General features: G+C 39.8%; 7 protein-coding genes across 7 annotated transcripts in view; 3 read left to right on the forward strand and 4 right to left on the reverse strand.

The window, feature by feature from the left end:
- Positions 1-41: 41 nt before the first annotated feature.
- LOC136282408 (multiple inositol polyphosphate phosphatase 1-like) lies at positions 42-2,293 on the forward strand. The gene has a single exon (XM_066170050.1). The coding sequence runs from the start codon at positions 289-291 to the stop codon at positions 1,705-1,707; it is 1,419 nt and encodes a 472-aa protein (XP_066026147.1). The 5' UTR covers positions 42-288; the 3' UTR covers positions 1,708-2,293.
- Positions 2,294-2,478: 185 nt separating this feature from the next.
- On the reverse strand, positions 2,479-4,646 carry LOC131795883 (WD repeat and SOCS box-containing protein 1-like). The gene has a single exon (XM_059113483.2). It carries the CDS (start codon positions 4,525-4,527, stop codon positions 3,184-3,186), a length of 1,344 nt encoding a protein of 447 aa, XP_058969466.2. The 5' UTR covers positions 4,528-4,646; the 3' UTR covers positions 2,479-3,183.
- A 4,653-nt stretch (positions 4,647-9,299) lies between these two features.
- On the forward strand, positions 9,300-11,372 carry LOC131795881 (multiple inositol polyphosphate phosphatase 1). Its single transcript, XM_059113481.2, has one exon. It carries the CDS (start codon positions 9,446-9,448, stop codon positions 10,862-10,864), a length of 1,419 nt encoding a protein of 472 aa, XP_058969464.1. The 5' UTR covers positions 9,300-9,445; the 3' UTR covers positions 10,865-11,372.
- Positions 11,373-11,503: 131 nt separating this feature from the next.
- On the reverse strand, positions 11,504-13,838 carry LOC136282403 (probable serine/threonine-protein kinase PkwA). The gene has a single exon (XM_066170038.1). It carries the CDS (start codon positions 13,731-13,733, stop codon positions 12,360-12,362), a length of 1,374 nt encoding a protein of 457 aa, XP_066026135.1. The 5' UTR covers positions 13,734-13,838; the 3' UTR covers positions 11,504-12,359.
- A 465-nt stretch (positions 13,839-14,303) lies between these two features.
- Positions 14,304-23,412, reverse strand: part of LOC131795888 (fibropellin-1-like) — a 20,878-nt gene continuing 11,769 nt past the window's right edge. The window contains exon 10 of the mRNA XM_066169867.1: positions 14,304-15,779. Within this exon, the coding sequence (XP_066025964.1) occupies positions 15,459-15,779 (321 nt within the window). The 3' untranslated portion in view covers positions 14,304-15,458. The remainder of the gene's footprint in view (positions 15,780-23,412) is intronic.
- Positions 18,541-20,643, forward strand: LOC131795882 (multiple inositol polyphosphate phosphatase 1-like). The gene has a single exon (XM_059113482.2). The coding sequence runs from the start codon at positions 18,639-18,641 to the stop codon at positions 20,055-20,057; it is 1,419 nt and encodes a 472-aa protein (XP_058969465.2). The 5' UTR covers positions 18,541-18,638; the 3' UTR covers positions 20,058-20,643.
- On the reverse strand, positions 20,629-22,991 carry LOC131795918 (WD repeat and SOCS box-containing protein 1-like). Its single transcript, XM_059113531.2, has one exon. The coding sequence runs from the start codon at positions 22,875-22,877 to the stop codon at positions 21,534-21,536; it is 1,344 nt and encodes a 447-aa protein (XP_058969514.2). The 5' UTR covers positions 22,878-22,991; the 3' UTR covers positions 20,629-21,533.

Genomic DNA, 23,412 nt, shown 5'->3' on the forward strand with positions numbered 1-23,412 from the left:
TTATTTTTCTAAATATAATTTTATCCTCAGCAGAAGTTCGCTTTTCTTTAGGAGTCTAGTTGTCACTATCAGCGATGGGCTCCCAGTATGAGCATCACAATCTAGGGAAAGGCGAAGGAAATCTCAGTTGCCCATAAACAATGACGTCATGACGTTCTTTGACGTGGCATTTTGTGTAGCTCTATCGGCAAGCGTTACATTTCAGCTATGCATCAATATCCCTTAACGTTGTTATGGTTTAACCATGCGTACTCGGCCGTGTAAACACAGCCACGAACGTCCCTCAACATGGCTTTGAAACTGGTTTTATTCTCTATTATTCAATTATTTTTCTTTCAGTATGCTGGAGGCTCGCAAACGTTTCGCCTTGGAACGAAAACAGCATACCACTTCAACAATTCTGCTTCCTCGATAACACACCCCGACCGATGTGAACCTATTCATCTCAACATGGTGATACGCCACGGCTCTCGACTTCCAAGTGATGGCGATATGGAAGAAATTGATGCACTTTTAACCAAGCTGAACCAAATCTACACAAAAGATTCGCCATTCCGCTACCAAAATCTCACGTTACCATGGATCAAACCACCGCTGTGGAACGACGGTAATCCAGGCGAGTTAACAGCCGTTGGTGAAATTGAACAATACAGTATCGCCAAAAGGTTTCGAGCCCGTTTTAACAGAGTCTTCGACAAGAAATACTGGAATAAATATTACAGTTTTGTGTCTTCAGATAAACCTCGTACGGCTCAAAGCGCCATGGCGTTTGCCCACGGATTATTTGAATCCCAAGGTCCTGTAAGCCCATCAAAATTTCAACCCGTTGCTGTCATGTTTTCTGGTCGTCAAAACCAGGATAAATTATTGTCTTCTTACAAAACATGTCCTCGGTACGAGATCGACGTTGACGAGAATGGCCTTGATGAAGTGGAAAAGTTTTTGAAAGGGCCAGAAGCTAGGAGTGTAACAGAACGACTTGAAAAAAGACTCAAGATAACCGGAAAGATGTCACTGACGTTTGATCTTGTCGAGAAACTTTTCCGGTTGTGTGCGTTTGGAGTAATGAACCGTAACGACAGCAGCTGGTGTGATTTGTTGGAAGATAATGATGTCAAAATAATGGAGTATCAGGGTGATCTGGAAGCGTATTACGAGCACTCATACGGAAACCAGCTAAATCTGAAGATGGAATGCACTCTGCTTTCTGAAATCACGAAAAATTTGCGTGACTTCTCCGCAGGTCAAACCGATCTTCGGGGAGTATTTCGATTCACGTCATCAGGCACTTTAGTTGGGTTGTTGACAATTCTCGGACTTTTCAAAGATTCCATGCCTTTGCGGGCAGACAATTACCTCCAAATGAGAAAGCGACAATTCGTTTTGTCTAACATGGTTCCTATGTCGGGCAATATCGCTGTGGTTTTATACGCGTGCAAATCCTCAGGAATGGCGGAAAAACGGGATCACAAAGTGCAGGTGTTGGTGAACGAGGAACCAGTAACTCTGCCATGTTGTCATGGAAACGTAATATGTAGTCTTGACGAATTTTTGTCATGTTTTAAGGAGACTGTTGACAGCTGTGATTTGGAAGCCATGTGTTCTCTACCGTCAACTGATCAACCAAAGGCCATGGCTACTCTTCTTTATCCCCGGCAGATTCTATTATCATTTTTCCTTGTTTTTACTCTTTTTAGTAGATTCTAACAGCCTCGTCTCCATTCTGCATACAGGGAGAACCATTATGTAAATAAATTATTTGCCAACTCAAAGATCTGCACCAGGCTGTAGCCTGTTTCAGGTACCTAGTCTGTGAAGAGCAAATTAGCTAACAGTTGCAGTCGTCAAGGCAAACACTTGCATTTGCTGTTTTACATGTGCGTGCTTATGGATCAAGAGCTTGGCACAGGCTACCCAAGGAGTTGGGTAACTCTTTAGCTGATCTTGGCCCATGGCTATACTTAGGAAAGAGGACTGAGTTGTTTCTTTTTTGTTTTTTTCTTGTAGGTCTGTTTACGTTGACCACGACTCTTCTATTTTTCTTGTAGTTTTAGGACTACTTAGGAAACAACTGTCAACTATATGTGAAATTATAGATCCTCTTTTATTCTGCAAGATTTCCCTAATTCCATAACATTTAAGTGTGCCAGATCATCAACGAAAATTCATAATAAATATACCTTACTACCATTTGAAAAAAGGTTTACTTGAAAATCTGCATTCGAGGCCAGCAGTAATGCTGCATTGCCAGTTGTTGAGGCAAGGGGGGTGTGGGGGGGTGTGGTCTGGCAGTCTTGTCATAATTCTTTTTATGATCTGCCACTGTCATTTTTTTCTAGATGAACTGACAATTCATGCAGTGGAGCTGTATAGCTACAAATCTTAAGTGCAAAGTAATAGCTCTGAGTAATGTTAAGAACATTTTTTATCTAACTCAGATACAATGAGGGATAAATTGACCTCATTCAAACTTATAAAATAAAATAATTTACAGCATTGATATCAAGAAATTACATAGTTTTTTGGTGTTGGAACTAAATGGCTTGAAATTCCACGTGTTCCTATGTTTTGCCTGTTTTTGTTGCAAATCTACCACAACATTTCAAAAATTATCAAACATCTGAAGAGAAACAAGACCTCAATTTGAGAAAAAACTCTTTACAGCTGAAAGAAGTTGCCAACGAACAGATTGGAATGTTGACTACATGGAAGATTAGTCAAATTTGGTATTATATATTAGAAACATGCTAAATAGTTTTGAGACACTGGTGACAAATACCTAACGTTTTTAAGTTTCAATTTCATATTAGACCTATTTTGGAAGATAACAATTAAACTGGTTCTAAATAGTGTGAGAGAGATGGTAAGTTTGAGCTCAGTAAAAAAATAGAGAAAGGTGTTTTTCATCTTGTGACAAGCGTAGGACAAAGAAAAAATTTTTGAGTCACCACAAGAACCGCAGGCCATGCTCCAATGCTCTACCACTGAGCCACAGAGACTCTATGATGAGTGAGTGACACCTATTACTAGGTACATATGACACATGTCCTGTGTACTGCTAGGATCAGCAATATCGATAGCATCATGTTTGTGAATAGAATAGGAAAGATGGTATGGGCCCCCTCACCATAGAGTCTTTGTGTCTTAGTGGTCTCTTTAATGGCTACAATTTGCTTCGGATCTTCAAGAACATTCATTTACTCTTGTACTAGCAAGAGGTGAAAATAATAGATAAGCTTTTAAGTTTCTTGGTAAGGGCAGATGTGTCACTTGTGCTGGTGGAACCAACCCATTAATCACTAAACGACATAAATGTTGCAGTTCAAATTTTAGAGGCAACTGCCAGATCCGAACTAAGCCATCACTCTGTCCAATGGCCAGTTCATTACAGCTCCTTGCAAAGGCAACAGAACATACAATGGTTGTGCTTGACTCATTAGAAACAGAGTCTAGCCTGGCATCAGGTACATGTATTGAACTTATCTCATAAAGAGTCTGTAACAGTTCTGTTTCAGTTACAATAACTTTTCCTTGTGAAGTACCAAAGGCTAACAAGGCACCATCTGCACTGTATGAAAATGCTGTCAACTTAGTTGAACCTGTCACAATCTTTGTTTCTGTTACACATTTAGTGTTACCATCTTGAATATACCAGATCTGAAAAACACCATCCTCATAGCAGGCTGCAAGCTTTTGAAATGGAAAACAGGGAACAAAAGAACAACTGCAAGCATTTCTTGCAACATCAGTCCTAATGGCAGACAGCAACTCTAAATTTTCACTTTTCAGAACATATAGCTGACTCAAGGAACTGGAAAATGCAACAAGGGAGCTGTCTGGTGAAAAGACACAGCTGATCAAGTGACCGGAAAATCCTGGAAAAACAACTTCACAAATGACTCTCCCTGAACTTTTTAGCTTTTTCTTGGACTTCACCTGCCATAGCCAAATATCATTTGTTTCAGTACCTCTGTGAGATTCTAGCGTAACATTGCTCACTGTCACGGCTTTGCGGCCGTCCGGAGAAAACACGCAACATAAAGGTCTGGTCAGACGACTTCTATCGCGATATTCACCTTTATCACAGTAAATTATTAACGGTTTTAGAGTACAATCGTCTGTGCGCTCAGCCAAAATAATTTGTGCGTGACCTGTGCCTAAAATAATCGACAAAATCTCCCCATTTGGCGAAAAATTGCAAACGGGAGGCGGTGAGCACGTGAACAGGCTGTTATCATGGGTTTCCTCGAGGCTATCGAGGTCCCAACATTGAACATATCCTGCTCGAAAATGTCTCAAATCATGGCCACCAAACGTTGTAAGTGACAGCAAACTTGTATCGTCGTTCGGAGAAAAGGCACAGGCTGTTACCTTCAATGGGTCTGAATGCTTTAGTTCCGTCAAGATGGTAAAGGGTGGAGGAATTGGTTCGCCTTTCAAATGAAATGACCGGTAAGTTGTCGTGCAAAGAGCCAGTTCTGTTCCGTGAATATCTGATTGGTTTGGTTTTGATGAATCCAAACCCATGCCTAAACTTATTCCTAAATCATACAGTTCGCCCTAAGCGACACTTTTCAGGTAAGAAGTTGAAGAACGGCATGAAGTGTTAAATCTTCACGAGTTCACAAAGGCGTACATAGAGCGTTCTCCATCTTTGTTTGTATTTTGGTACCCAAGCCTCCCGCTTTTTGGGATGAGCGGTTGCAATGCCATGCTATAGGCGATTCACCTTAGCGGTTCCCATGCGGGGAAACCCACGGTAACCCTGAAAATTGGCAAGGGAGATGACACACTGTAGGTTGATCTAGGATGAGCGGAAGATCTGAGTATCGGGGCAACAAATAACATAATAATATTAAGTAATTAGAAATTGTTATAAGACACCAATCCTATTAAAGAACAGCGAGTTTGCAGCATTGGAAAATGGCAAAAAATATATCGCTCGATTACAGTTAACGCAAATATAATTCAACTTTTGGGCAAAGTGTCTCCAAGCCCATGGCAAGAAGTTCCATTCTTCCCGTTTGCGTTAACGTCATTCTTAGCCTCTGATAATCCAACAGCCAAACAGTACCAGAGAAAAAAAGATTTATTGTAACATGTATACATGATAATAGTTTTCGGTTCTCTACCTTTGGAGTTTACTAATATTTCTAATATTACACCATACTATCAACACACGCTGGCCTCTTCTCTAGTCTTTATCACACGGCCTAAAAAACACATGGTTCGTAATTAAACACGTATCTCGATTATGCAATAAATTCATTTGATTATCCAACCTTTGTGTTAAATACAATTCTTTACTGGCCGATTTCACAATATTCTTTTCAATTTTATACCTGCACTTCTATTAACCATCGATAACTTTTGTATAACTTGTCTTTTCTTAATTCAATCCAAATTTACAATATTAAGCGAGCAACAATGTCTTACTCTGGTAATCACTTCATTCTTCCTCTTAATTACTGTCCTCTTTACAAATAAATATTCCATGCATGGTCAGCTATCTTTGTTTTAGCCGTTTTAGCAGCATTATTACATACAAATTTCTTGAGCTTACAAGTTAAACTTAACACATTGTGTTGGCTTTGCTTTCTGACAAGAACGAAATACAACATAGTATGAAAAAATAAATAAAATAGCATTGGTCATAAATCTTTGATGTCAGGCATTTTGATCAATTCTTACATCCCAGCGTTATTTATTACAATAAATTATGCGTTTAAGTTCTGCATGAACTCAAAATGAACTCTATTTACATTTTTTTCGGTTTGTTCGCATGTGCCATGCCCGCGAAACCTCAATAACACGCAAACTCTGAACGTGAAAACCAAACTTTCTTTTTTTCTACCGTAGACCTTTATTGTATAAACAAATGAAAAACAAGACCAAAAGGAATCGGAAAAAAGCAATATGAATCGATAACTACTGCAATACAGACACACGAGCTTAACGTTTTGAACTCTCAGAATATCAAACCTGCTCTTCTGGGTTGTCTGTAACATGCTTGGAAGAAGGATAAAGTGCAATTCGAATAATTTTTGTTGAGATGTGTAATGAGCATGTCGTTGAAGACGCAGTAAAGTAAAACTACATTTGAAGAAATTCAAGCGATTCGGCATATGTTACTACTCGTCTGCTCTCTTAACAAAGGCCCTCCAGAAATGCTCTGTAGACTATTCGATAAATACCGATACCAAAGTCAAAACTCCTTCCCAAGTGTAACAAAGCCTACCACCTCTATCGATCACAACCCATTATTCTAATCAAAGGTAAGTATCAAGCCATTCTTTGGACCGCTTTACGTCACAGGCGCTTGTGCTTGCCCCAAGAAAACGCTCTGCTCCCAAGGATCCTTGGGAAAGATCATCGACTGAGCACACACTACTAGTCTCCATATCTTTGACTGTCACGGATAAGTTTCGGAGATCTGGTGCCGAAGAACTTTTCGCAAGATCTCTTTGGCCCATGCTTTCCGCGTCGCTCAAGAAGGAGAGGTCGAGCAGTTCTCGGTCAATTTGAACTCTCAGAGCATGTAGAGAGGCGATATCGTCACGGCACTCCACAGAAATTACCTCATCACAGGGCTAAGAGGAAAGAATGAGATGAATATTTAAGAAATGGTCAAATTTCAAGTGCAGGAGATGCATTCACAAAAAAGGCCATCGTATGGTGGCTTATGACGAATGTTAGTGTGTTTCTGGCGATTTTCGCCTAAAAGTAATCGTCCTATCTATTTAAAAAATAGATTCAATTTCACCGGACGTCTTTTCACTTTGAAGTGAAAGCTGCCGCTAAAATTTGGTAAGAACAAAAAAGCGGCACACGCGCCATGGGCAAGTCACTCAAGTTCTCACCACATTTTGGCGACACGTGTGATCCGTTATATGATGCATGATAAAGTAATTTGATTGGTTTTCGCATGACAGCGGAGCTATCAAGGTCCTGCCTTGTGTCATCCGTCTCACTCTTCCACTCCTTAACTGATTCCCGTTATCATTCCACGCCAGGCCTTCAAATTCGGCGCTACGATGCTCTCTCCCACAGCTTAGGAGAACTCTCTGATGCACCAGGTAAGGCTTTTCTTAGTGCATATGTGTGAGTCGGTCCGTATCACGGTTTCGAGCGGGTAAATCGAAGAGGAAAGATTTCAAATTTTTAGATCGATAATGAAATAAAGGAAAACGTTCTCGTCTTGCTGCGAGCATGTGACAAAGAAAAAAATACGTGTAAGAAACGTGCCGTCACGTCTCATGGATCATCTATTGCCGTTTCCCACAAGCAAAATCCAAATGATTAACTCTTGATGTTACTAAATAAAGAATTACCCGGACAAGATAAGCAAAACAAAGGTTGCAAAACATCTGTTGGTCTTCGTCGTAAAACAAATAATGTAAACATTTGCCATTTAGCGAGGTGAGAGCACGCGAAAATGTCAAGAGAAATAAACGACCAAAACAATAGTATTTTATTTTTGTTCTAAATTAATTTGACCTGGAGCAGTTCGTGAGGCAGCATTTCGGATGACTCTAACTGTTGTGGAGTTCAGGGTAGCCTTTTTCTAATTCCGTTTGTTCAGTGGAACGTGCTCATCGAAAAATTTACGTTCGTAAACTTTTTTCCGCAATCGGTAATTAGTGGACCTCTCCGTAGGAAGTCAGTCGATTAATTTCCGCGTTAGATTGTTTTTCTGTTATTGAACGGAGTCTTCTAAATAAGAAAAAAATCCAAAATCCGTCGATCTGGGATTTTTCTGCAAAGCAAAGCTTACAATTTCAAAATGCGAAAATTGACGAAAGGGAAATACATTTTTCTATTTTGATGTAATTTGCGACAACGACCACGAAAATGCAGACATATTTTTTTTTCAACGAATGCAGATAATACAGATGCAATTACCTAACATCAGTTAAGATTTACACAAACTTTCCAGTAAATCCTCGATCCTTTTGACTCCTTCTTTTGCGATGAAACTCTGAAAGTTACCCTGAAATGAAGGTATATCAACGAAACACTTCATACTTACGAGTATTGCTTGTTTATCTCGTATGACAGCCTTCATGATGAGTTACGTGGCCTCAGGTTTAGTTTTCGCGTTAGTCAATGTATTCAGTTTGAAAGTTTACTTAAAGCTGCTGCCGCTGACACGACCAAATGCTTCCACAGACCTCCCCCGCAATCGTTAACATAAGAAAGTTGTTAACCAGTTTCCTGGTTGGCTCAGATAGTAGAGCACCGGACCCACTGCCGTGCGGGAGGTCGAGTGTTTAAGCTCCAGACCAGAACAAAATTGAGCGTCTTAGAATAGTTGAGGAGAATGTGCTAGCTATTGCTGTGACCTCTGCAAATGGTTAGACATGCTGGTCTTCTCAGAAAAGGAAAATAAACCGTTGAGTTTGATTGTTGCTCTCGGTGTTGTACTGTGGACTTGATTCCGAAATTGGGAACGTCTGCAAAAATGTCTTTCAAAATTGTAAACTGATCAATGCAGTCTGGCTAAAGTTCCCCGCAAAGTGTTGTAAAGTGTTATGAGCTAATGGATATGGCGCTATCGAAATCGTCAATTAATTATTATTGTCATCATCATTATAGTTCTGCCTGTCTAGATTCCTTTAAACCAGTCACCTTCGGGGAATTGTCATTCATAATCCCCAGTCAAATGAACTATGATGAAATCACACTTTTACCCTCCAATCTTTAGATATTCTAGGTATATTTTGAAGATTTTAAGGGCAGGCAGCATATGGTTGGCCGAGTGACTGGGAAAAAAATGTTTCGTTTACTTAAGACAGGTATATCTATTTTTCGGAAGAGAGTTCCATGAAAAAATAATAAACAGATAAATAAATTAATCAATGAACGAATAAATAGATAGATGAAAATAATTGAATACTCAAACAATTTATTTAAAAAGACAAAGAATTCAGTTCAAGGCTGCTTCAAAATTAATACAATGTTTTGGATCATAGTGCTGTTTGTTTTTACTTCTCACGTATGGAAAAACATAAGCAAACACGAAGGGAAACGGAAGCGAAACTTTTACTTATAGTTTATTGTCATCAATTTTAATGAGCTCGTTTTCGTTCATCGTGATGTTTTCTTTTTCGTCAAACCATAATTTACCACGAACACGGCTTAATGTATTCTTATTTTTCTAAATATAATTTTATCCTCAGCAGAAGTTCGCTTTTCTTTAGGAGTCTAGTTGTCACTATCAGCGATGGGCTCCCAGTATGAGCATCACAATCTAGGGAAAGGCGAAGGAAATCTCAGTTGCCCATAAACAATGACGTCATGACGTTCTTTGACGTGACATTTTTGCATTTTGTGTAGCTCTATCGGCAAGCGTTACATTTCAGCTATGCATCAATATCCCTTAACGTTGTTATGGTTTAACCATGCGTACTCGGCCGTGTAAACACAGCCACGAACGTCCCTCAACATGGCTTTGAAACTGGTTTTATTCTCTATTATTCAATTATTTTTCTTTCAGTATGCTGGAGGCTCGCAAACGTTTCGCCTTGGAACGAAAACAGCATACCACTTCAACAATTCTGCTTCCTCGATAACACACCCCGACCGATGTGAACCTATTCATCTCAACATGGTGATACGCCACGGCTCTCGACTTCCAAGTGATGGCGATATGGAAGAAATTGATGCACTTTTAACCAAGCTGAACCAAATCTACACAAAAGATTCGCCATTCCGCTACCAAAATCTCACGTTACCATGGATCAAACCACCGCTGTGGAACGACGGTAATCCAGGCGAGTTAACAGCCGTTGGTGAAATTGAACAATACAGTATCGCCAAAAGGTTTCGAGCCCGTTTTAACAGAGTCTTCGACAAGAAATACTGGAATAAATATTACAGTTTTGTGTCTTCAGATAAACCTCGCACGACTCAAAGCGCCATGGCGTTTGCCCACGGATTATTTGAATCCCAAGGTCCTGTAAGCCCATCAAAATTTCAACCCGTTGCTGTCATGTTTTCTGGTCGTCAAAACCAGGATAAATTATTGTCTTCTTACAAAACATGTCCTCGGTACGAGATCGACGTTGACGAGAATGGCCTTGATGAAGTGGAAAAGTTTTTGAAAGGGCCAGAAGCTAGGAGTGTAACAGAACGACTTGAAAAAAGACTCAAGATAACCGGAAAGATGTCACTGACGTTTGATCTTGTCGAGAAACTTTTCCGGTTGTGTGCGTTTGGAGTAATGAACCGTAACGACAGCAGCTGGTGTGATTTGTTGGAAGATAATGATGTCAAAATAATGGAGTATCAGGGTGATCTGGAAGCGTATTACGAGCACTCATACGGAAACCAGCTAAATCTGAAGATGGAATGCACTCTGCTTTCTGAAATCACGAAAAATTTGCGTGACTTCTCCGCAGGTCAAACCGATCTTCGGGGAGTATTTCGATTCACGTCATCAGGCACTTTAGTTGGGTTGTTGACAATTCTCGGACTTTTCAAAGATTCCATGCCTTTGCGGGCAGACAATTACCTCCAAATGAGAAAGCGACAATTCGTTTTGTCTAACATGGTTCCTATGTCGGGCAATGTCGCTGTGGTTTTATACGCGTGCAAATCCTCAGGAATGGCGGAAAAACGGGATCACAAAGTGCAGGTGTTGGTGAACGAGGAACCAGTAACTCTGCCATGTTGTCATGAAAACGTAATATGTAGTCTTGACGAATTTTTGTCATGTTTTAAGGAGACTGTTGACAGCTGTGATTTGGAAGCCATGTGTTCTCTACCGTCAACTGATCAACCAAAGGCCATGGCTACTTTACTTTATCCCCGGCAGATCCTATTATCATTTTTCCTTGTTTTTACTCTTTTTAGTAGATTCTAACAGCCTCGTCTCCATTCTGCATACAGGGAGAACCATTATGTAAATAAATTATTTGCCAACTCAAAGATCTGCACCAGGCTGTAGCCTGTTTCAGGTACCTAGTCTGTGAAGAGCAAATTAGCTAGCAGTTGCAGTCGTCAAGGCAAACACTTGCATTTGCTGTTTTACATTTGCGTGCTTGTGGATCAAGAGCTTGGCACAGGCTACCCAAGGAGTTGGGTAACCCTTTAGCTAATCTTGGCCCATGGCCATACTTATGAAAGAGGACTGAGTTGTTTCTTTTATGTTTTTTTCTTGTAGGTATGTTTACGTTGACCACGACTCTTCTATTTTTCTTGTAGTTTTAGGACTACTTAGGAAGCAACTGTCAACTATATGTGAAAAAGTATAGATCCTCTTTTATTCTGCAAGATTTCCCTAATTCCATAACATTTAAGTGTGCCAGATCATCAACGAAAATTCATAATAAATATACCTTACTATCATTTGAAAAAATGTTTACTTGAAAATCTGCATTCAAGGCCAGCAGTAATGCTGCATTGCCAGTTGTTGAGGCAGGGCAAGGGGGGGGGGGGGGAGAGTGTGTGTGTGTGTGGTCTGGCAGTCTTGTCATAATTCTTTTTATGATCTGCCACTGTCATTTTTTTCTACATGAACTGACACTTCATGCAGTGGAGCTGTATAGCTACAAATCTTAAGTGCAAAGTAATAGCTCTGAGTAATGTTAAGAACATTTTTTATCTAACTCAGATACAATGAGGGATAAATTGACCTCATTCAAACTTATAAAATAAAATAATTTACAGCATTGATATCAAGAAATTACATAGTTTTTTGGTGTTGGAACTAAATGGCTTGAAATTCCACGTGTTCCTATGTTTTGCCTGTTTTTGTTGCAAATCTACCACAACATTTCAAAAATTATCAAACATCTGAAGAGAAACAAGACCTCAATTTGAGAAAAAACTCTTTACAGCTGAAAGAAGTTGCCAACGAACAGATTGGAATGTTGACTACATGGAAGATTAGTCAAATTTGGTATTATATATTAGAAACAAGCTAAATAGTTTTGAGACAATGGTGACAAATACCTAATGTTTTTAAGATTCAATTTCCTATTAGACCTATTTTGGAAGATAACAATTAAACTGGTTCTAAATAGTATGAGAGAGATGGTAAGTTTGAGCTCAGTAAAAAAATAGAGGAAGATGTTTTTCATCTTGTGACAAGTGCAGGATAAAGAAAAAATTTTTGAGTCACCACAAGAACCTCAGGCCATGCTCCAATGCTTTACCACTGAGCCACAGAGACTCTATGGTGAGTGAGCGACACCTATTATGAGGTACATATGACACACGTCCTGTGTACTGCTAGGATCAGCAATATCGATAGCATCATGTTTGTGAATAGAATAGGAAAGATGGTATGGGCCCCCTCACCATAGAGTCTCTGTGTCTTAGTGGTCTCTTTAATGGCTACAATTTGCTTCGGATCTTCAAGAACATTCATTTACTCTTGTACTAGCAAGAGGTGAAAATAATAGATAAGCTTTTAAGTTTCTTGGTAAGGGCAGATGTGTCACTTGTGCTGGTGGAACCAACCCATTAATCACTAAACGACATAAATGTTGCAGTTCAAATTTTAGAGGCAACTGCCAGATCCGAACTAAGCCATCACTCTGTCCAATGGCCAGTTCATTACAGCTCCTTGCAAAGGCAACAGAACACACAATGGTTGTGCTTGACTCATTAGAAACAGAGTCTAGCCTGGCATCAGGTACATGTATTGAACTTATCTCATAAAGAGTCTGTAACAGTTCTGTTTCAGTTACAATAACTTTTCCTTGTGAAGTACCAAAGGCTAATAAGGCACCATCTGCACTGTATGAAAATGCTGTCAACTTAGTTGAACCTGTCACAATCTTTGTTTCTGTTACACATTTAGTGTTAGCATCTTGAATATACCAGATCTGAAAAACACCATCCTCATAGCAGGCTGCAAGCTTTTGAAATGGAAAACAGGGAACAAAAGAACAACTGCAAGCATTTCTTGCAACATCAGTCCTAATGGCAGACAGCAACTCTAAATTTTCACTTTTCAGAACATATAGCTGACTCAAGGAACTGGAAAATGCAACAAGGGAGCTGTCTGGTGAAAAGACACAGCTGATCAAGTGACCGGAAAATCCTGGAAAAACAACTTCACAACTGACTCTCCATGAACTTTTTAGCTTTTTCTTGGACTTCACTTGCCATAGGCAAATTTCATTTGTTTCAGTACCTCTGTGAGATTCTAGCGTAACATTGCTCACTGTCACGGCTTTGCGGCCGTCCGGAGAAAACACGCAACATAAAGCTCTGGACAGAAGACTTCTATCGCCATATCCACCTGTATCACAGTCAATTGTGAACGGTTCTAGAGTACAATCGTCTGTGTGCTCAGCCAAAATAATTTGTCCGTGACCTGTGTTTAAAATAAACGACAAAATCTCCCCATTTGGCGAAAAATTGCAAACGGGACGCGGTGAGTACGTGAACAGGCTGTTATCATGGGTTTCCTCGAGGCTATCGAGGTCCCAACATTGAACAAATCCTGCTCGAAAATGTCTCAAATCAAGGCCAGCAAATGTTGTAAGTGACAGCAAACTTGTATCGTCGTTCGGAGAAAAGGCACAGGCTGTTACCTTCATCATTTGATCAGTTCCTAATGGGCCTGAATGCTTTAGTTCCTTCAAGACGGTAAAGGGTGGAGGAATTGGTTCGCCTTTCAAATGAAATGACCGGTAAGTTGTCGTGCAAAGAGCCAGTTGTGTTCCGTGAATATCTGATTGGTTTGGTTTTGATGAATCCAAACCCATGCCTAAACTCATTCCTAAATCATACAGTTCGCCCTAAGCGACACTTTTCAGCTAAGAAGTTGAAGAACGGTATGAAGTGTTAAATCTTCACGAGTTCACAAAGGCGTACATAGAGCGTTCTCCATCTTTGTTTGTATTTTGGTACCCAAGCCTCCCGCTTTTTGGGATGAGCGGTTGCAATGCCATGCCATAGGCGATTCATCTTAGCGGTTCCCATGCGGGGAAACCCACGGTAACCCTGAAAATTGGCAAGGGAGATGACACACTGTAGGTTGATCTAGGATGAGGGGAAAATCTGAGTATCGGGGCAACAAATAACATAATAATATTAAGTAATTAGAAATTGTTACAAGACACCAATCCTGTTAAAGAACAGCGAGTTTGAAGCATTGGAAATTGGCAAAAAATATATCGCTCGATTACAGTTAACGCAAATATAATTCAACTTTTGGGCAAAGTGTCTCCAAGCCCATGGCAAGAAGTTCCATTCTTCCCGTTTGCGTTAACGTCATTCTTAGCCTCTGATAATCCAACAGCCAAACAGTACCAGAGAAAAAAAGGTTTATTGTAACATGTATACATGATAATAGTTTTCGGTTCTCTACCTTTGGAGTTTACTAATATTTCTAATATTACACCATACTATCAACACACGCTGGCCTCTTCTCTAGTCTTTATCACACGGCCTAAAAAACACATGGTTCGTAATTAAACACGTATCTCGATTATGCAATAAATTCATTTGATTATCCAACCTTTGTGTTAAATACAATTCTTTACTGGCCGATTTCACAATATTCTTTTCAATTTTATACCTGCACTTCTATTAACCATCGATAACTTTTGTATAACTTGTCTTTTCTTAATTCAATCCAAATTTACAATATTAAGCGAGCAACAATGTCTTACTCTGGTAATCACTTCATTCTTCCTCTTAATTACTGTCCTCTTTACAAATAAATATTCCATGCATGGTCAGCTATCTTTGTTTTAGCCGTTTTAGCAGCATTATTACATACAAATTTCTTGAGCTTACAAGTTAAACTTAACACATTGTGTTGGCTTTGCTTTCTGACAAGAACGAAATACAACATAGTATGAAAAAATAAATAAAATAACATTGGTCATAAATCTTTGATGTCAGGCATTTTGATCAATTCTTACATCCCAGCGTTATTTATTACAATAAATTATGCGTTTAAGCATGAACTCAAAATGAACTCTATTTACATTTTTTTCGGTTTGTTCGCATGTGCCATGCCCGCGAAACCTCAATAACACGCAAACTCTGAACGTGAAAACCAAACTTTCTTTTTTTCTACCGTAGACCTTTATTGTATAAACAAATGAAAAACAAGACCAAAAGGAATCGGAAAAAAGCAATATGAATCGATAACTACTGCAATACAGACACACGAGCTTAACGTTTTGAACTCTCAGAATATCAAACCTGCTCTTCTGGGTTGTCTGTAACATGCTTGGAAGAAGGATAAAGTGCAATTCGAATAATTTTTGTTGAGATGTGTAATGAGCATGTCGTTGAAGACGCAGTAAAGTAAAACTACATTTGAAGAAATTCAAGCGATTCGGCATATGTTACTACTCGTCTGCTCTCTTAACAAAGGCCCTCCAGAAATGCTCTGTAGACTATTCGATAAATACCGATACCAAAGTCAAAACTCCTTCCCAAGTGTAACAAAGCCTACCACCTCTATCGATCACAACCCATTATTCTAATCAAAGGTAAGTATCAAGCCATTCTTTGGACCGCTTTACGTCACAGGCGCTTGTGCTTGCCCCAAGAAAACGCTCTGCTCCCAAGGATCCTTGGGAAAGATCATCGACTGAGCACACACTACTAGTCTCCATATCTTTGACTGTCACGGATAAGTTTCGGAGATCTGGTGCCGAAGAACTTTTCGCAAGATCTCTTTGGCCCATGCTTTCCGCGTCGCTCAAGAAGGAGAGGTCGAGCAGTTCTCGGTCAATTTGAACTCTCAGAGCATGTAGAGAGGCGATATCGTCACGGCACTCCACAGAAATTACCTCATCACAGGGCTAAGAGGAAAGAATGAGATGAATATTTAAGAAATGGTCAAATTTCAAGTGCAGGAGATGCATTCACAAAAAAGGCCATCGTATGGTGGCTTATGACGAATGTTAGTGTGTTTCTGGCGATTTTCGCCTAAAAGTAATCGTCCTATCTATTTAAAAAATAGATTCAATTTCACCGGACGTCTTTTCACTTTGAAGTGAAAGCTGCCGCTAAAATTTGGTAAGAACAAAAAAGCGGCACACGCGCCATGGGCAAGTCACTCAAGTTCTCACCACATTTTGGCGACACGTGTGATCCGTTATATGATGCATGATAAAGTAATTTGATTGGTTTTCGCATGACAGCGGAGCTATCAAGGTCCTGCCTTGTGTCATCCGTCTCACTCTTCCACTCCTTAACTGATTCCCGTTATCATTCCACGCCAGGCCTTCAAATTCGGCGCTACGATGCTCTCTCCCACAGCTTAGGAGAACTCTCTGATGCACCAGGTAAGGCTTTTCTTAGTGCATATGTGTGAGTCGGTCCGTATCACGGTTTCGAGCGGGTAAATCGAAGAGGAAAGATTTCAAATTTTTAGATCGATAATGAAATAAAGGAAAACGTTCTCGTCTTGCTGCGAGCATGTGACAAAGAAAAAAATACGTGTAAGAAACGTGCCGTCACGTCTCATGGATCATCTATTGCCGTTTCCCACAAGCAAAATCCAAATGATTAACTCTTGATGTTACTAAATAAAGAATTACCCGGACAAGATAAGCAAAACAAAGGTTGCAAAACATCTGTTGGTCTTCGTCGTAAAACAAATAATGTAAACATTTGCCATTTAGCGAGGTGAGAGCACGCGAAAATGTCAAGAGAAATAAACGACCAAAACAATAGTATTTTATTTTTGTTCTAAATTAATTTGACCTGGAGCAGTTCGTGAGGCAGCATTTCGGATGACTCTAACTGTTGTGGAGTTCAGGGTAGCCTTTTTCTAATTCCGTTTGTTCAGTGGAACGTGCTCATCGAAAAATTTACGTTCGTAAACTTTTTTCCGCAATCGGTAATTAGTGGACCTCTCCGTTGGAAGTCAGTCGATTAATTTCCGCGTTAGATTGTTTTTCTGTTATTGAACGGAGTCTTCTAAATAAGAAAAAAATCCAAAATCCGTCGATCTGGGATTTTTCTGCAAAACAAAGCTTACAATTTCAAAATGCGAAAATTGACGAAAGGGAAATACATTTTTCTATTTTGATGTAATTTGCGACAACGACCACGAAAATGCAGACATATTTTTTTTTCAACGAATGCAGATAATACAGATGCAATTACCTAACATCAGTTAAGATTTACACAAACTTTCCAGTAAATCCTCGATCCTTTTGACTCCTTCTTTTGCGATGAAACTCTGAAAGTTACCCTGAAATGAAGGTATATCAACGAAACACTTCATACTTACGAGTATTGCTTGTTTATCTCGTATGACAGCCTTCATGATGAGTTACGTGGCCTCAGGTTTAGTTTTCGCGTTAGTCAATGTATTCAGTTTGAAAGTTTACTTAAAGCTGCTGCCGCTGACACGACCAAATGCTTCCACAGACCTCCCCCGCAATCGTTAACATAAGAAAGTTGTTAACCAGTTTCCTGGTTGGCTCAGATAGTAGAGCACCGGACCCACTGCCGTGCGGGAGGTCGAGTGTTTAAGCTCCAGACCAGAACAAAATTGAGCGTCTTAGAATAGTTGAGGAGAATGTGCTAGCTATTGCTGTGACCTCTGCAAATGGTTAGACATGCTGGTCTTCTCAGAAAAGGAAAATAAACCGTTGAGTTTGATTGTTGCTCTCGGTGTTGTACTGTGGACTTGATTCCGAAATTGGGAACGTCTGCAAAAATGTCTTTCAAAATTGTAAACTGATCAATGCAGTCTGGCTAAAGTTCCCCGCAAAGTGTTGTAAAGTGTTATGAGCTAATGGATATGGCGCTATCGAAATCGTCAATTAATTATTATTGTCATCATCATTATAGTTCTGCCTGTCTAGATTCCTTTAAACCAGTCACCTTCGGGGAATTGTCATTCATAATCCCCAGTCAAATGAACTATGATGAAATCACACTTTTACCCTCCAATCTTTAGATATTCTAGGTATATTTTGAAGATTTTAAGGGCAGGCAGCATATGGTTGGCCGAGTGACTGGGAAAAAAATGTTTCGTTTACTTAAGACAGGTATATCTATTTTTCGGAAGAGAGTTCCATGAAAAAATAATAAACAGATAAATAAATTAATCAATGAACGAATAAATAGATAGATGAAAATAATTGAATACTCAAACAATTAATTTAAAAGACAAAGAATTCAGTTCAAGGCTGCTTCAAAATTAATTCAATGTTTTGGATCATAGTGCTGTTTGTTTTTACTTCTCACGTATGGAAAAACATAAGCAACACGAAGGGAAACGGAAGCGAAACTTTTACTTATAGTTTATTGTCATCAATTTTAATGAGCTCGTTTTCGTTCATCGTGATGTTTTCTTTTTCGTCAAACCATAATTTACCACGAACACGGCTTAATGTATTCTTATTTTTCTAAATATAATTTTATCCTCAGCAGAAGTTCGCTTTTCTTTAGGAGTCTAGTTGTCACTATCAGCGATGGGCTCCCAGTATGAGCATCACAATCTAGGGAAAGGCGAAGGAAATCTCAGTTGCCCATAAACAATGACGTCATGACGTTCTTTGACGTGACATTTTTGCATTTTGTGTAGCTCTATCGGCAAGCGTTACATTTCAGCTATGCATCAATATCCCCTAAACATGACGTTGTTATGGTTTAAGCATGCACACTCGGCCGTGTAAACACAGCCACGAACGTCCCTCAACATGGCTTTGAAACTGGTTTTATTCTCTATTATTCGATTGTTTTTCTTTCAGTATGCTGGAGGCTCGCAAACGTTTCGCCTTGGAACGAAAACAGCATACCACTTCAACAATTCTGCTTCCTCGATAACACACCCCGACCTATGTGAACCTATTCATCTCAACATGGTGATACGCCACGGCTCTCGACTTCCAAGTGATGGCGATATGGAAGAAATTGATGCACTTTTAACCAAGCTGAACCAAATCTACACAAAAGATTCGCCATTCCGCTACCAAAATCTCACGTTACCATGGATCAAACCACCGCTGTGGAACGACGGTAATCCAGGCGAATTAACAGCCGTTGGTGAAATTGAACAATACAGTATCGCCAAAAGGTTTCGAGCCCGTTTTAACAGAGTCTTCGACAAGAAATACTGGAATAAATATTACAGTTTTGTGTCTTCAGATAAACCTCGTACGGCTCAAAGCGCCATGGCGTTTGCCCACGGATTATTTGAATCCCAAGGTCCTGTAAGCCCATCAAAATTTCAACCCGTTGCTGTCATGTTTTCTGGTCGTCAAAACCAGGATAAATTATTGTCTTCTTACAAAACATGTCCTCGGTACGAGATCGACGTTGACGAGAATGGCCTTGATGAAGTGGAAAAGTTTTTGAAAGGGCCAGAAGCTAGGAGTGTAATAGAACGACTTGAAAAAAGACTCAAGATAACCGGAAAGATGTCACTGACGTTTGATCTTGTCGAGAAACTTTTCCGGTTGTGTGCGTTTGGAGTAATGAACCGTAACGACAGCAGCTGGTGTGATTTGTTGGAAGATAATGATGTCAAAATAATGGAGTATCAGGGTGATCTGGAAGCGTATTACGAGCACTCATACGGAAACCAGCTAAATCTGAAGATGGAATGCACTCTGCTTTCTGAAATCACGAAAAATTTGCGTGACTTCTCCGCAGGTCAAACCGATCTTCGGGGAGTATTTCGATTCACGTCATCAGGCACTTTAGTTGGGTTGTTGACAATTCTCGGACTTTTCAAAGATTCCATGCCTTTGCGGGCAGACAATTACCTCCAAATGAGAAAGCGGCAATTCGTTTTGTCTAACATGGTTCCCATGTCGGGCAATATCGCTGTGGTTTTATACGCGTGCAAATCCTCAGGAATGGCGGAAAAACGGGATCACAAAGTGCAGGTGTTGGTGAACGAGGAACCAGTAACTCTGCCATGTTGTCATGGAAACGTAATATGTAGTCTTGACGAATTTTTGTCATGTTTTAAGGAGACTGTTGACAGCTGTGATTTGGAAGCCATGTGTTCTCTACCGTCAACTGATCAACCAAAGGCCATGGCTACTCTTCTTTATCCCCGGCAGATTCTATTATCATTTTTCCTTGTTTTTACTCTTTTTATTAGATTATAACAGCCTTGTCTCCATTCTGCATACAGAGAGAACCAATATGTAAATAAACTATTTGCCAACCCAAAGATCTGCACCAGGCTGTAGCCTGTTTCAGGTACCTAGTCTGTGAAGAGCAAATTAGCTAACAGTTGCAGTCGTCAAGGCAAACACTTGCATTTGCTGTTTTACATGTGCGTGCTTATGGATCAAGAGCTTGGCACAGGCTACCCAAGGAGTTGGGTAACTCTTTAGCTGATCTTGGCCCATGGCTATACTTAGGAAAGAGGACTGAGTTGTTTCTTTTTTGTTTTTTTCTTGTAGGTCTGTTTACGTTGACCACGACTCTTCTATTTTTCTTGTAGTTTTAGGACTACTTAGGAAACAACTGTCAACTATATGTGAAATTATAGATCCTCTTTTATTCTGCAAGATTTCCCTAATTCCATAACATTTAAGTGTGCCAGATCATCAACGAAAATTCATAATAAATATACCTTACTACCATTTGAAAAAAGGTTTACTTGAAAATCTGCATTCGAGGCCAGCAGTAATGCTGCATTGCCAGTTGTTGAGGCAAGGGGGGTGTGGGGGGGTGTGGTCTGGCAGTCTTGTCATAATTCTTTTTATGATCTGCCACTGTCATTTTTTTCTAGATGAACTGACAATTCATGCAGTGGAGCTGTATAGCTACAAATCTTAAGTGCAAAGTAATAGCTCTGAGTAATGTTAAGAACATTTTTTATCTAACTCAGATACAATGAGGGATAAATTGACCTCATTCAAACTTATAAAATAAAATAATTTACAGCATTGATATCAAGAAATTACATAGTTTTTTGGTGTTGGAACTAAATGGCTTGAAATTCCACGTGTTCCTATGTTTTGCCTGTTTTTGTTGCAAATCTACCACAACATTTCAAAAATTATCAAACATCTGAAGAGAAACAAGACCTCAATTTGAGAAAAAACTCTTTACAGCTGAAAGAAGTTGCCAACGAACAGATTGGAATGTTGACTACATGGAAGATTAGTCAAATTTGGTATTATATATTAGAAACATGCTAAATAGTTTTGAGACACTGGTGACAAATACCTAACGTTTTTAAGTTTCAATTTCATATTAGACCTATTTTGGAAGATAACAATTAAACTGGTTCTAAATAGTGTGAGAGAGATGGTAAGTTTGAGCTCAGTAAAAAAATAGAGAAAGGTGTTTTTCATCTTGTGACAAGCGTAGGACAAAGAAAAAATTTTTGAGTCACCACAAGAACCGCAGGCCATGCTCCAATGCTCTACCACTGAGCCACAGAGACTCTATGATGAGTGAGTGACACCTATTACTAGGTACATATGACACATGTCCTGTGTACTGCTAGGATCAGCAATATCGATAGCATCATGTTTGTGAATAGAATAGGAAAGATGGTATGGGCCCCCTCACCATAGAGTCTCTGTGTCTTAGTGGTCTCTTTAATGGCTACAATTTGCTTCGGATCTTCAAGAACATTCATTTACTCTTGTACTAGCAAGAGGTGAAAATAATAGATAAGCTTTTAAGTTTCTTGGTAAGGGCAGATGTGTCACTTGTGCTGGTGGAACCAACCCATTAATCACTAAACGACATAAATGTTGCAGTTCAAATTTTAGAGGCAACTGCCAGATCCGAACTAAGCCATCACTCTGTCCAATGGCCAGTTCATTACAGCTCCTTGCAAAGGCAACAGAACATACAATGGTTGTGCTTGACTCATTAGAAACAGAGTCTAGCCTGGCATTAGGTACATGTATTGAACTTATCTCATAAAGAGTCTGTAACAGTTCTGTTTCAGTTACAATAACTTTTCCTTGTGAAGTACCAAAGGCTAATAAGGCACCATCTGCACTGTATGAAAATGCTGTCAACTTAGTTGAACCTGTCACAATCTTTGTTTCTGTTACACATTTAGTGTTAGCATCTTGAATATACCAGATCTGAAAAACACCATCCTCATAGCAGGCTGCAAGCTTTTGAAATGGAAAACAGGGAACAAAAGAACAACTGCAAGCATTTCTTGCAACATCAGTCCTAATGGCAGACAGCAACTCTAAATTTTCACTTTTCAGAACATATAGCTGACTCAAGGAACTGGAAAATGCAACAAGGGAGCTGTCTGGTGAAAAGACACAGCTGATCAAGTGACCGGAAAATCCTGGAAAAACAACTTCACAAATGACTCTCCCTGAACTTTTTAGCTTTTTCTTGGACTTCACCTGCCATAGCCAAATATCATTTGTTTCAGTACCTCTGTGAGATTCTAGCGTAACATTGCTCACTGTCACGGCTTTGCGGCCGTCCGGAGAAAACACGCAACATAAAGGTCTGGTCAGACGACTTCTATCGCGATATTCACCTTTATCACAGTAAATTATTAACGGTTTTAGAGTACAATCGTCTGTGCGCTCAGCCAAAATAATTTGTGCGTGACCTGTGCCTAAAATAATCGACAAAATCTCCCCATTTGGCGAAAAATTGCAAACGGGAGGCGGTGAGCACGTGAACAGGCTGTTATCATGGGTTTCCTCGAGGCTATCGAGGTCCCAACATTGAACATATCCTGCTCGAAAATGTCTCAAATCATGGCCACCAAACGTTGTAAGTGACAGCAAACTTGTATCGTCGTTCGGAGAAAAGGCACAGGCTGTTACCTTCAATGGGTCTGAATGCTTTAGTTCCGTCAAGATGGTAAAGGGTGGAGGAATTGGTTCGCCTTTCAAATGAAATGACCGGTAAGTTGTCGTGCAAAGAGCCAGTTGTGTTCCGTGAATATCTGATTGGTTTGGTTTTGATGAATCCAAACCCATGCCTAAACTTATTCCTAAATCATACAGTTCGCCCTAAGCGACACTTTTCAGGTAAGAAGTTGAAGAACGGCATGAAGTGTTAAATCTTCACGAGTTCACAAAGGCGTACATAGAGCGTTCTCCATCTTTGTTTGTATTTTGGTACCCAAGCCTCCCGCTTTTTGGGATGAGCGGTTGCAATGCCATGCTATAGGCGATTCACCTTAGCGGTTCCCATGCGGGGAAACCCACGGTAACCCTGAAAATTGGCAAGGGAGATGACACACTGTAGGTTGATCTAGGATGAGGGGAAAATCTGAGTATCGGGGCAACAAATAACATAATAATATTAAGTAATTAGAAATTGTTATAAGACACCGATCCTATTAAAGAACAGCGAGTTTGCAGCATTGGAAAATGGCAAAAAATATATCGCTCGATTACAGTTAACGCAAATATAATTCAACTTTTGGGCAAAGTGTCTCCAAGCCCATGGCAAGAAGTTCCATTCTTCCCGTTTGCGTTAACGTCATTCTTAGCCTCTGATAATCCAACA

This window comes from Pocillopora verrucosa, chromosome 7 (assembly GCF_036669915.1).
Source record: "Pocillopora verrucosa isolate sample1 chromosome 7, ASM3666991v2, whole genome shotgun sequence".
NCBI classification, from domain to species: domain Eukaryota; kingdom Metazoa; phylum Cnidaria; class Anthozoa; order Scleractinia; family Pocilloporidae; genus Pocillopora; species Pocillopora verrucosa.

Excerpts from the sequence above, each read along its gene's own strand:
- LOC136282408 (XM_066170050.1), top strand. The coding sequence starts at position 289 with ATGGCTTTGAAACTGGTTTTATTCTCTATTATTCAATTATTTTTCTTT.
- LOC131795883 (XM_059113483.2), bottom strand. The coding sequence starts at position 4,527 with ATGGGTTTGGATTCATCAAAACCAAACCAATCAGATATTCACGGAACA.
- LOC136282403 (XM_066170038.1), bottom strand. The coding sequence starts at position 13,733 with ATGAGTTTAGGCATGGGTTTGGATTCATCAAAACCAAACCAATCAGAT.
- LOC131795882 (XM_059113482.2), top strand. The coding sequence starts at position 18,639 with ATGGCTTTGAAACTGGTTTTATTCTCTATTATTCGATTGTTTTTCTTT.
- LOC131795881 (XM_059113481.2), top strand. The coding sequence starts at position 9,446 with ATGGCTTTGAAACTGGTTTTATTCTCTATTATTCAATTATTTTTCTTT.
- LOC131795918 (XM_059113531.2), bottom strand. The coding sequence starts at position 22,877 with ATGGGTTTGGATTCATCAAAACCAAACCAATCAGATATTCACGGAACA.